Source organism: Grampus griseus, assembly GCF_964374135.1.
Source record: "Grampus griseus genome assembly, chromosome: 6".
Lineage (NCBI taxonomy): Eukaryota > Metazoa > Chordata > Mammalia > Artiodactyla > Delphinidae > Grampus > Grampus griseus.
Window position 1 is genome coordinate 2,288,992 of NC_139000.1, and position 13,105 is coordinate 2,302,096.

The window sequence follows — 13,105 nt, forward strand, 5'->3', positions numbered from 1 at the left end:
ACACCCTCCACCTTTGTACCCCTCCACAGCCCTGGGACATCTGTCCTCTTCCCCTCCCATCCTTTACCAGTAACTCCCACCTCCTCCAGGAAGCCTGCCCTGACCACCCAAGCCCAGGGCCTCCCTGCTCAAAGCTTGGGTTTGTCGTCTCTGTCCGGGACGTGTCCTGCTGCATACACTAAATGTTCTGTCTTCCCTCCTCTTTGAGGGCATCTCTGTAGCCCACGCAGGGCCCAGTAAGAGCCCGTTACGTGCTGGTTAATTTGACTGGACCCCCATGGCCGGGGAGAGAAATGATGTCCACAATCCAGAAGTGAATTCAGTGACTCCGTCCCCAAGTCAGCTGAAGAGAGGGCTCTACGTCTATCAGGATGGGGGGCAGGTGGGCAGATGCCTGTCACAGAGCTGGGCACCCAGAGCCACGAGCAAGCCACTGGGCAGGTGGGACGGGTGGGCAGCCGGGCGGGGGAAAGCTACCAGGGCCCAAGAGGCCATGCACAGGGACCCATGTCTACTGACGACCACGAAGGAAAACAAAGGCCCCTCGTAACCAACAGGGGCTCTGCAAGCCGGCCTGGCCCCAGGAGCGTGAGGGCCGGAACGGTTGGGTCTTTCCGGCTCCAGGCACGGGGCGGCGTAGGGTGCAGGGCAGTGGGAAGGGAATGGTTTGGGGGACTCACCAGGTCTGCAGGAGAACCTGAAAAGGAAGCACATCGGGGTCAGAGCCGCTGGGCGCGCCCGCGTGTGTGAGCGAGGTGAGCTCCAAGGCCCTTCCTTTCAGACCTGGATTACGGACACGCGTGCTTGGTGACCGCGAAAATCTCTCGACTACTTCTGATGGCGACTTCTGAGCTCTGGTTTTAGGGGCCCCACGGGAGAACACACACTGGGTATCAGACCCAATGGCAAACGGGTTTTCCTGCATGAGCCAACTCTGCTCCAACGGCAGCAACTGCCTGATCACTGGACAGAACCTGGGCTCAAAGGGAAGGTTTCCACAATTGATTAGTGATGCCTGCCGTGGGCAAATGACAGAAGACGTGGTAGTCCTGCTACTCTATTTGTCAGCACCTCGGACACGGGACACCTCAGCTCATCAGATGGAAGGCAAACATTCTAAAGATTCTTTCTGCCTGCCCTGGGGCGACCCAAGGGGAGGACACAGCTCCAGGCTGGGCCCCGGTCATCTGACAAGCTGAGCTGCCACTCCACCACCAGACAAAACAAGCACCACAAGGGCTAACGTGTGGCTGATGTGACTTCAACACCGTCTAACACACGCACAGTCGCAGCCTGCTTTGGGCAGACATAGGATCCGACAGACCCTGCAGAACAGAGGCTACAGGCGTCAGGCATCAGGCACGTGCCCTTGGGGGAAGCACACGCTCCTTAAAATAAAACCAGGTGCCCACCACGGGCTCTCAGTGACACGGGGAGGGTGCTGATGACTTCAGCTTTCGAAAGATGTGCAATTGCCTAACTGGTAAAGCCTCAACTATACACATCATGAAAAACACAAAAACCTAAAAAGAGATGGGGGACGGGGGCGGGGGCATTGCAAAAAAGGGAGAAGGCAGGTGATGGCTAACGGCAGCTGTTTTTGCCCGGTGTGACAAAGACCAGGATCCCTTTCATCTCCCTTACTTTTCTCTGTATCTTCTATGGGAAATGGGTATTTAATAATCAGAGGCAAAAGGAAACAGAAAGATTATTTAAAAATAAGAAAACTTGGGTTTCCCTGGTGACGCAGGGGTTGAGAGTCCGCCTGCCGATGCAGGGGATGCGGGTTTGTGCCCCGATCCGGGAAGATCCCACGTGCCGCGGAGCGGCTGGGCCCGTGAGCCATGGCCGCTGAGCCTGCGCGTCCGGAGCCTGTGCTCCGCAACGGGAGAGGCCCGCGTACCGCCAAAAAAAAAAGAAAACTTGACAGGAAATACACCAGAATATCACCTTTGGTTATTTCTTAATCTGTTCATAAGTGATAATTATTTTCTTCTTTATTTCATTTCTCCTCTTTTTTTTCCCTCTAAGTTTTTGATAAAGAAGTATGTTACTTTTAAGATCAGGAAAAAAATGTCAGAAGAAATGAACTGTCCAGTCGCTTGACGCAAAGGACACATGGCCACAAGAGGGCGGTAGCCATGGGCGAAGCTGAAAAGCTGCGTCGGGGCCAGTCGGGGCCGGCAGCATCCTCTAGCCCGGAGGAGACTGGCAGGGTCGCTGAACTTCCGCCGGGCTGGAGTGGGCTGCATCGGGCGGGCCTTGGTGGGGACGAGGGGGTCTGGGCTGACCTGTCGGACCCTCCTCCCAGATCAGGGCACTGGACCAGCAGTCACAGTAAATGAGGAATTAACAAACTCTCCTACTCTGGGCGGTGGTGTCTCGGGGGACAAGCAGGCCCGGCATGTTTCCCTGTCTACTTGGAGCGTGGTTAACCCGCTCTGAGCGCAGCTCCCCTGAGTGTGGATGTCAGCAGAACAGCCCCATTTCACGGGGATGTGGGAGCATCTGGGCCCCATGAAGCAGGGCGAGCAGCGTGGTGCTTGACGGGTGCCCCACGCCCGGATCCAGAGCTCAGCCAGCCTCTGACCGTGGCGGCTTTGAAACCTTTCAGAACCATCTCAGGCTTTCCGGCGGCCCGTCCAGCTGCTCTAGGCTGGGCCCTCCCCCAACTCATCCCCCAAACCAAGACGACTGACAGGAGCCTCAGGCTTCCCCCATCCGAGGCAAAGGGGAGCACAGTAGGTGCCGTGCACGCACGTGAACCGTCTACAAACAGGGCTGTCGCTAAAGAGGGCCGGGCCTCTCCAGGGCGGGGGAACCCAGGGGCGAGGTGTTCCTCTGTGACCGGAAACCTCCATGCAGCTGCCAGGAACGTCCTGTGCCCTCTGCGGGGTGCAGATTCTAGACGCTTACAACTGCAGCGCGGCAGCGGGTGCCCAAGGGGCCGAGAGAAGCCAGCCAGTATGCAGTTAGGAGGAGGGCTTGCCACGGAATCCCCGCTCCCGCTCCGGCTGGGCCTTTTGACACAGTGTGACCCAGGGCCGGCGTCCTCCCCTCTCTGAGCCTCTGTTTCCTCATCTGGTCCCTGCCCCGTGGGGTCACCACGGCAGGAAAGGAGAATGTGGGAACACCGCCAGAGCCGGCAGCTGCGAGGGATGACGGGACCCTCGGCTCGGGGTGTGTCGTGGGACCCTGAGGACCAGCCCCCAGGGCCCGTGCCCCACGGGGAGGGCGGGGATGGGTACTCACTGATCTTGCAGGGAGGGGTCACCTCCAGGCACTCCTTGTGTGCCCCGACGCCACACTTGGTGCACAGGTAACCCTGGTAGAAGGTGCCTCTGCGCCGGGGTGGGAGGGGGAAGGGGCAGGAGGTGAGGTGGACCACCAGACCCACCTTGCCTTCTGCTCCCCCGAGCATCACCCCTCAAAGCCCTGGGGCCCAGGACCCCCGCCCCGATGCGCAGCCTGGCTCTGCCATCCCCACAGGGGGCCCTGGGCACCCACGGGGACAGGCACCTCCCCTCCCGCCTGGATCCCAAACGTCCGAGGGCCGGCTGCCTCCCACACGATGGGATGTCTCCCCGGGTCCCTGGGGCCCAGCACAGCGCTGGCCTAGGGGTGCTGGGCGGCGATGGGGGCACAGGAGGGAGGCAGCAGCGGGCCCCCTCGGGGGCCGGGAGAGGGCCTCACCTGAGGAACATCCTGCACGCTCTGCAGTTGGTGGTCTTGTCAAACGTGTACATCTGGAAGCTGTGCTGGTTGGCAGTGGCTTTGTCGGGCTTGATGTTTGACCTGACGGGAGGGAAAGCGGGCTCCAGGTTCCCTCCGCCCCCCCGAAACGGGAGCCGCCAAACCAGCCGGGCTCCGGAACGCGGCCGGGAGTCAGGAGGCCAGGACTCAGAGCCAGGATCTGCCCCGACCCCCGGGCAGACCCGAGGGGCCCTGACACCCCAGGGAGGATGAAGGGTCCGAGTGGGAGCTTTCGAGAACCTTCTGGGGTGATGGTTAAGGGCTGTATCTGGACAGGGCTTGGGTGTGGGCCGGTGCAAGCGTTTGTCGTGACTCAGCAAACCGCACCCAGGATGTCACTGTGTGCGAGCCTGAGATATAGAGATCTAAACAAATCGTGACTTCATGACGGGCACCCTCACTCGCACTGATGTCTGCAATTCACTACGACACGTCCGCTAGCAGACGGCACCAGGGCTGGGGGACGGCATGTGACAGAGGACAGCACAAGACGTGAACGGAGCAGGCCGGGCATTTACCGTGACGTTCTTTCAACTTGGATTAATGCTTGAAAATTTTCATGAGAACGGTGGGGAGAAAATTACAACCCCTAGAAAGCCTTGGGGCCCACCGCCTGGCCGCCATCTATTCTGATGTGTCCCACGTGGGACCCCGTTGGATCTTCCCAATAATCCCAGAACCTGGACCCTCCCTTCATGTGCATCTCACCAGGAGGAAGAGGCCAGGGAGGTGAGTGCACCTGCCCGGAGGCCCCCAGGACCTGCCACCTGGCCTCAAGGTCTGATGTGGCCAGGCACCCCCACGATCACCTTTCTCTGTTGGGCTAACTGGGGCTCCTCCTAGATTTCATGGAAAAACAGCTCTGGGGCTTTTCCCCAAAGGTGACAACCCACTGGCCTGTAAGACCCAGGGATCTGGGTCACCGTGAGCCCATCTGGCACCATGGCCATTCCTGGCCACTCGCTGCCCTGCCGGTCAAGTGTGGGAGGCTCGGCCCCAGGGGGAGGGCCCTCTGGCCACTGTAGATTAAAGAGCGAGGCTGCCACGCGGGGGGCAGGGGCTGGCATCCGGGGGGGCGGGTTCCCCGAGAAAGATCCACGTGGCCTCCCACCCGCGCCGCTGCCATGGCGGACTCACATGGCCATCTCAAACTGTTCCGTCCACTTCCTCTTCATGTCTTCCGTCTTGCAGAAAAACTGGAAGCCTTGCTTGCCTTGAAGGTGAATTAGATAGAAACCGTAGGACCACTGTGGGAGGAGACAGGGGACACGCTTGCAACGGGCATGGCTAGGTGCACACAGGTGCACGGGCACAGGTACAGGCACACTCGTGCCCGGGCCTGTACGTGCACACGTGTGTATGTGTATGCAGCCTCTAACGAGATGTCCTGGGACCCACCTCCGACCCCCTCCAAGGTGCACCCTCAACTGAGGTCTCTGCTGGCTTAGCCCAGGCCACTTCTAATGACCCGCGTTGAGGCGTTCACCTGGGGCCCCCTCCAGGACGCCAGCCCACCCACTTTCATTTCCTAAATGTGATGCCAAAAAAGCTCACTGGTCTGAATTAGAACAACAGAAAAAAACAAAAAAGGCAGAGGAGGCCACGGGCCTGGGGAGCTGCGGCAAAGTCAGCCCAGCCTTCCCACCCCTCAGCCACCACCAGGCCCGGCTATCGCTCGGGGCTTCCAAGGGGCCCAGGAAGAAGCGTCTGGGAAGCCTGAGCCCATCTGTGTTAGGAAAGGTGGAGGGAAAAAGGAAAAGAGGGAAGGAGGGAGGGAAAGAAGAAAGAGGACAAAGGGCGGCAGAGAGAGAACAGGCCAAACCCCAGTGGCTCTGAAACCATCCAGGTCCTTAACCTCCAGGGACTGGGAGTGGGTGGGGCAGGCGGGAGGGGGGGTTTCACTTGACACCCTTTGCAGCCGGCAAATCTGTTATCACAAGTACATGTCTCCTCTTAATCCAGACACTGAGGGGAGGAAGGAGGAGAACGCCGGGAACCCAGCCCGGCTCAGGCCCACCCGGCTCCCCAGACCCCACTCCCAACTCAGGGAGGAAGTGTCGGCATCGGGCCCGGAGGGGAGGAAGGTGGCGAGCACGTGAGCGCCAGGGGCTTACCATTTTCCCGTGAGACTAGGAAGCGCGAGGAGAGGAAAGGAAAAGGGGAGACGAGATCATCAAGAGGCCTGGCCCAGCCCCGCGGTGGGTGCCGCACCCAGGACACTGCCCACTGCCAAGTGCCCCAGGATGGGACCACCATGGCAAGGGCCTTCCTCCCAGAGGGGTAGGTGCCGGGGCGGAACCTGGGGGGCTTCGTCTTCAGCCCTGAGCCTGGGAGGTGGCCTCAGGTCACTGCTTCTGGGGCCCCAGTGGCCTGTTTTGGACATCAGGGCTAGGCAGGTCACCCCCAACAGCTCTTCCAGGTGGCACCTGCCTTCTACCTGTTAGCTCGGGAGTCCAGCCTCTTTCAGCACTTTGGTTCCTGGCACCCACACCCAGCCCAGGGCTGCACACCATGGGTACTCAAGCACTGGGTGCAGAAGCAGGACTGAACCAGAGAGCACGGCAGCCCCAACTCAGCATCCATCGCACCACCCACAGCATCCACGGCCCCACCCCAGGAGCCATGGCCCCACCCCAGCAGCCATGGCCCCACCCCAGCAGCCATGGCCTCACCCCCCAGCAGCCATGGCCCCTCCCTCACCAGTCATGGCCCCACCCCCAGCAGCCATGGCCCCACCCCAGGAGCCATGGCCCCACCCCAGCAGCCATGGCCCCACCCCAGCAGCCATGGCCCCACCCCCAGCAGCTATGGCCTCACCCCCCCCAGCAGCCACGGCCCCTCCCTCACCAGTCATGGCCCCACCCCCAGCAGCCATGGCCCCACCCCAGGAGCCATGGCCCTACCCCAGCAGCCATGGCCCCACCCCCAGCAGCCATGGCCCCACCCCCAGCAGCCATGGCCTCACCCCCCAGCAGTCATGGCCCCTCCCTCACCAGTCATGGCCCCACCCCTAGCAGTCATGGCCCCTCCCTTACCAGCCATGGCCCCACCCCCAGCAGCCATGGCCCCACCCCCAGCAGCCACAGCCCGTTGGCTGGACATCAGAGCCCCACGAGCCACAGCAAGGCCCACCCGGTGCCCTCCTCCAAAGCGGGAGGGCAGGGGAGGGGCAGGAGGGCCTGCTTGCTGCAGGGGGCCACATGCGCCAGGCGGCCAAGGTCTAAGGCTGGGCTCTCACCAGCGGCCTCGGGCCACACCCCTCAGCTCAGGGTCCTCACTGGGGGGCTGCGATCCGGATCGTGCCCCTCCGACCCCCGCCAGGAAAGACTCAGACAAAAGGCCGGGGGGGGGGCAGTGCTGTGCCCAGCACAGAGCGGGTGGAGGCCAGCCCACCTGACCACGCTTTCTCTAGCCACCCCACAACTCCTCCCTCGGGGGGGGTCGGTGCCTGCCCCGCACCGGGCGGCCCAGCCTTAGAAGCCCCTCCGTCACCACCGGGAAGCTGGGGCTCACCTTCTTGACGTCCTTGTTGTTCATGGGGTCGTCGGTCATCTTGTGGAAAAGCAGCTCGATGATCTCCTTCAGCTCGTAGCTGTCGCCCCTCCTCTTGCACACAATGACCGCCTTGTCAAACAGGAACAGGTACCTGGCCCGACAGCGCGGCCACAGGGGCCCGTCAGCGCGGCCACAGGGGCCCGACAGCGCGGCCACCAGGGGCCCAACAGTGCAGCCACAGGGGCCCGTCAGCGCGGCCACCAGGGGCCCGACAGCACGGCCACAGGGGCCCAACAGCGCGGCCACCAGAGGCCCATCAGTGCAGCCACAGGGGCCCGACAGCGCGGCCACAGGAGCCCGACAGCACGGCCACCAGGGGCCCGTCAGTGTGGCCACCAGGGGCCCGACAGTGCGGCCACAGGGGCCCGACAGCGCGGCCACAGGGGCCCGACAGCACGGCCACAGGGGCCCGACAGCGCGGCCACCAGGGGCCCGTCAGTGCGGCCACCAGGGGCCTGTCAGTGCGGCCACCAGGGGCCCGACAGTGCAGCCAACGCAGTGGGGTCCGAGGCCGCGGGATGGCTGTAGGCGCCCGGTGGGCAGCGCGAGGGCTGCTCCCTCCCTGAGCCTGAGCCCTCCCCCGGCCTGGCCCACCCGGCCGACTCTGACCCCTCAGCCCGGCCTTGGATCCTCCATGCCCCTGCCCCCGCTGGCCTTCCCCACAGCACTGGCCTCTGCCGGTCACTGCCCATTTACACGTCCATCCTCCACGGGATTAGGATCCGCGTGGGGCAGGGCTCACGTCTCTGCGACCCCGGCCACGGCCCCTGGCCTTGGACGCAGCAGGTGTGCGTGGAGGACTGAACAAGCTTGGGCCGTGCCAGCTCCCCGGGAGCTTTCGCGTCGCCTGCCCGCACTCCCGCCCAGTCCTTTGGCAAACAGCTCACACGGCCGCTCCCAGGAGCCTGTGCGCTCGCAGGCCGCGCCTCTGGCTGTCCCCCAGCCCGGCCGGTCCAGTGCCGGCCGCAGGCAGGGCAGCCCCACGGGCGTGGCAGCCACTGGCCGTCGCTCTCACCGGGAAGGAAGGAAGCAATTAAAAAGGCGCAACCCAAAGCCAAGTGCACGTGAGAAGCTGTTTCCAGGCCCGCCGGGGAGCGGGGTGCCCTGGAGCGGCGTGTCTGACTCGGGTGCCACCCAGCCCGGCGCCCACTCTGCTCACCTGTCTTGCTTGGTGTGGTTCACTATGGACCGGACCTTCAGCTCCCCGTCGATCTTTGGTCTCCCAAATTCCTCCAGTTTCACTTGCTGGGAAAGAAAGGGCAAGGCCGTTAGTTCCGGTGCCAGAGCAAGTTCCCTACGTGGAAAGAAACGCAGGTGGGCACGCGTCCGGGGCGGCCGTTTTCCGCTGAAACCGAAGGCGGGAGTGATGTGAGACGAGCCCTCCGGTTCCCGGCTGGTGCCGAGGACAGAAGGGAGGAACTAGGCCTGCAGACTCTGCGCCCCACAGACCCGGCCCTGCTGAGGACTCCCTCCAGCTCTGCGGCAACAAAGGGCGATTGATGGTGTGGGTCAGTTAGCAGGCCACTGTCATCATGGAGCCAGAGCGGGAACCTGGTGGGAACCGCCAGACGCCTGACCCCGAGAAACCAAATTAAACAGAGAACAGACAGCGCTTCTCAGAGAGAGGGCGGGCAGGGCGCGGGGGTCCTGCCGGTGGTTCATCTATCACAGGAAGAGCCTTCGAGTGGAACCCCCTCTCTGGTTTGCAAGGATTTCATTTTCGTTTTCTGCCTGGTTTGCATCTCTGCTCTGCTCTGATTCAGAGAGACGTCTCTGGGCACGTTCCCTGTGTGGTCTACGCGGACAGAACAGGAAGGAGAGGATGCCGCAAAACGCTATCAGGCCAGCCCGCCTGGCGCTACGATGGGGGTCTCAGCATCTTCTTTCAGAGTTTTCTGCATTTTCCAGGAGCTGCCAGAGCAAAATGAAGGGCGCAGCGTGGGTGTCACCCAGGGTGGGACCAGCACCTGCTTAGTGACTCAGGGCCTCTGTGTCTCATCTCCAAAGGGCGGGAAGAAAGGTACCAGCTCCACCCGCTGGGATGGGGTCCGGAGAAAACCACACGGCTGGGCAGAGCAGGGCGCCTGGCCCACAGGAGCGCTCCACACCTGCTCCCCTGCTGCTTAACTTTTGTCATTTGATGCGCAAGAATTAGTCGTATGTAAAAACTTAAAAAAAAAAAAGTCTTCTTGTCACAAAAGTAGTGCCCATCCATCCATCGTAGAGCACGTAGAAAACATCCAACGCTCAACGAGGGGAAAACCAACAGCCCCAGGCCCCACCGGGCACTAACACCACCACTAACAGCCTGGGGCACAGCCATCCTTAACCTCCTCTGCCCTCTGAAAGGAAAGAAAAACGGGGTCGGGTCATAATGCTGTTCGGCGACTTCTTTTCTCTTTGCTGGACGACACATTACGATTGTCTTCACGCCACGTGCCTGTACCACAGTCCTGTTTGGGCTCTTCTGACTCTGGTCGGGGAGGACCAGACAAATGGGCACCAGGTGTCAGCCTGGGCATCCGGGGCTTCCTTTGCAAAAGCTTCTGTGCTGATTTGCTTTTGACAGACACTCACCCGGACTCTAAAAGTTCAGGGACCAGAGAGTGAAAATGCATGTAAACCAGTGGTCCTCGGCCCGGGCTGATTCTGTACCCAGGGGACATCTCATGATGTCGGGAGTTGTATCTGGTGGCCATGACCTGGGCCCCTGAAGGGTGGGGATGCTACCAGCATCTAGTGGACAGAGTCCAGGGGTGCAGCTCAACATCCCACAATGCACAGGACAGGCCCCGCGACAGACAACAGTCCAGCCCCAAGTGTCAACAGTGCCGAGGCGGAGAAACCCTGTTTAGACATTCAGCAGATCAGCGAGAGGCTGGTACCGGTTGGCACAGGCGGGGAGGTGCCTGCTTCCTGGGATGGCCCATCTCCTCGCCCCGCAGGACCCAGTGGTTCACCCAACACCCCAAGGCTGAGCCTCTGATGGACCAGGATGAGGATAAGGTCCCATGAGGTGTCAGCCCTGCCTGCTAGAGGTCAAGGGGGAGGGGAGAACTCAAGGGCAACTCCTGGGCAGGGTGACCAAACCCTCTCTATTGTCCCTCATGGGGACAGGAGATGTGGGTGAGCCAGGGGTCCCAGAGTGTTAGGAACCTCATGCTCCCCTGGGCGCCGCACTCTCCTCTTGGACCCAAGAGAGTCCCGGTCCAGGCCAGGGAGGGAGGGCAGAGCAGAGCAGTCAATACTGTTCCCCTTCTCGGGCCCTCAGCCAGTGGCCACCTTTGTGCACAGGGCCCCTGGGCTGGTCTCGGTGCACAGCCTGGCAGTGCGAGGTCAGCCTCCGCTGCAGAAGCTGCTCCACCCTCTCAGCGGAGAGCGCTCAGCACGGCTGCACGTGCCTCCACGACCCGGACTGTGGTCGCTCTTCCACTTATTCGATGCTGAGATTGTGAAAGTTTTTTTTTTTTTTTTTTTTTGCGGTACACGGGCCTCTCACTGTTGCGGCCTCTCCCACTGTGGAGCACAGGCTCCAGACGCGCAGGCTCAGAGGCTGTGGCTCACGGGCCCAGCCGCTCCGCGGCATGTGGGATCGTCCCGGACCGGGGCATGAACCCGCGTCCCCTGCATCGGCAGGCGGACTCCCAACCACTGCGCCACCAGGGAAGCCCTGAAAGTCATTTTTTAAAACATGCATATATAGCCGTGACTGTCTCCGCTCCTGGGGAGCCGGCGCACTTACCAGGTTCTCTATGGAACTCTGAAACTCGCCGATTTTCTTCAGGGTCTCTTTGTCCCGTTTGACTTCGTTGATGTACATCGCCAGGTCCTGGGACACACAGAGGCGGGGAGCGGGTCAGCAGGCCCACGCTGGGCGTGAGGGGCTCAGCCACGAACCTCACGGCACCGTGCAAGGGCTGGGCATCTCCAAAGCACCGTCCACCGTCCCCAGAGGTGGCTGGCCCTCGAAATGGCCGCCGGGGTGAGAAGCGTCACCCCACTTGACAAACGAGGCAGAAAAGCTGCGCCCCATTGGTGCGCCAGGAAATCCCTCCTCCTAGAGCAGCTTCCTTCTACCCCGTCCCTCGGCCACCTTCTAGGTCAGAGCAGAAGGAAAACAACCAGGTCGACCTGGACCAGCCAGTTCTTGGCCCTACAGAGCCTCCGCGGAACGAGGGCGACCCCACCGCGCAGCCCGGCCACCCACACGCTGCAGTCTCCTGCTGGCCGCCAGGGGGCACTGCCCACCGCGATCCAGAGGGCCCAGCGGGACAGACACCCAGAGCCCAGGGTGGAGCCCCTGAGCCAGGCGGTGGGTAGGGGGTGAGAGCTGGTTCCAGCCTCCCCTCCAGTGCCCCCTGCCCGTCCACACTGGGAGCCCACTGGCCAGGCAGAATCGGAGACCCCGAGGCAGGAGCATTACAAGATGGGCCTGGTGAGCCGTGCAACCGCCGGGGCCTCCATGGCACAGGCCACAGAGTTCACACAGGACTTGGAGTGAAGAGGACAGGCTGCTCAGAGAAGCTCCAGAAACAGACGGCCGAGCAGTGGGGGGACAGAAGCCAGAGGGGGCGATCCCCCTGGGAAGGTCACTTCGCAAAGATGGAGGAGGCACAGGACGTTGCCAGGTGACAAGGACAGGTTCAGCCCGAGCCAACACACAGGTGGGGAAGAACGGACACCTTCAGGGGCCTGGGCGTGGCCAAGCCTGCCTGGAAGGTGGGGCATTAGGGGTAAACACAACTGCAAAGCCAGCACAGCTCTGGAGGCCTGTGTGCCGGGGGGAGGGTCTGGGCCTGACTCAGCAGGCAGTGGGGAGCCACAGAAGGGTTCTAAGAGGGGGAGGGACGTGAGCTGGGCTCTCCTTCCGGGGGCTGAGCTGCAAAGTGGGCTTCCATGGACAGAGGAAGGAGGGGAGAGGCGCCGTGCCTGGGTGGAGTGGGCATTTCAGAAGCAGATGCCACACGCTGGGCAGCAGGCAGGGGAGGGCCAGGTGGCCCAGCACTGGGTCCGGTGCCTGGATTCTGGCGACCGTCTGGCAGACGGTCAGGGAAGCGAGAGGAAGGGAGGTCTGGGGGTGGGGGTGGGGTCACTGTGGGCCAGGGGAGGCTAGAGAAGAGAATCCTTAGGGAAGCCCCCTCCACCCGCCCCCTCTGCCCCTGGTGGGTCCCATCCACCGCCCTGCCCCTGCTCCGCCTCTTGCCGTCCCGGGAAGATCTACATCTCCGATCACCGAGGTAAGGCTGTTAGCGAGCCCAGGTCCAGTCAAAGAGGGCGGGCACGGCCCATGAAGCCCCAGGCTGGCCCGGCCTCTCCCCTGCCTCAGTTTACCCACCTGCATGGCCTCCAGCGCTTCTTTGAGCTGCTGCCTCTCGGGCCGGTCGGTGGAATGGCTCAGAAGTTCCTGGGGGGGTGGTGAGGCGTGGGTGACCACTCAGGGGTCCCCACCAGGCCCCGGGTGTGCAGACAGAGCCAGGCCCTCGGGACAAAGCCCCACCCCCACCCCCACCCCCGGCTCTGGTCCAGCCGCCCAACTCCGGCAGACAGACAGCGAGTCCTCCTCCAGGGGACACACGGCCTCGAGGCGAGGTGTCTCCAACGCTTGTGGATAACGGGGGGAACATTAAGACAGCACAAAGCCAGGGGCCGCGCTAACAGGTGACCTGCTGATTCACTAAAGAGGCTTGGCTGGCATCTCACAGAAACCACTGTCTCCCGCGCAGGTCTGTCTGTCCCGAAGGACTTCCTGTTTCCGTGGCCACCAGGAAGCTCAGGGACTGGGTTAGGAGACGAGCCC

General features: G+C 62.4%; 1 protein-coding gene across 4 annotated transcripts in view; it reads right to left on the reverse strand.

The window, feature by feature from the left end:
* Nucleotides 1-13,105, reverse strand: part of VAV2 (vav guanine nucleotide exchange factor 2) — a gene marked incomplete at its 5' end in the record, with an annotated part of 176,320 nt that overhangs the window by 15,386 nt on the left and 147,829 nt on the right. For all 4 annotated transcript variants that reach the window (XM_082655862.1, XM_082655861.1, XM_082655860.1 and 1 more), the window contains 8 exons: nucleotides 681-697; nucleotides 3,253-3,341; nucleotides 3,694-3,795; nucleotides 4,891-5,000; nucleotides 7,267-7,399; nucleotides 8,468-8,553; nucleotides 11,051-11,137; nucleotides 12,644-12,712. In XM_082655862.1, coding sequence (XP_082511988.1) covers nucleotides 681-697; nucleotides 3,253-3,341; nucleotides 3,694-3,795; nucleotides 4,891-5,000; nucleotides 7,267-7,399; nucleotides 8,468-8,553; nucleotides 11,051-11,137; nucleotides 12,644-12,712 — 693 coding nt within the window. The remainder of the gene's footprint in view (nucleotides 1-680; nucleotides 698-3,252; nucleotides 3,342-3,693; nucleotides 3,796-4,890; nucleotides 5,001-7,266; nucleotides 7,400-8,467; nucleotides 8,554-11,050; nucleotides 11,138-12,643; nucleotides 12,713-13,105) is intronic.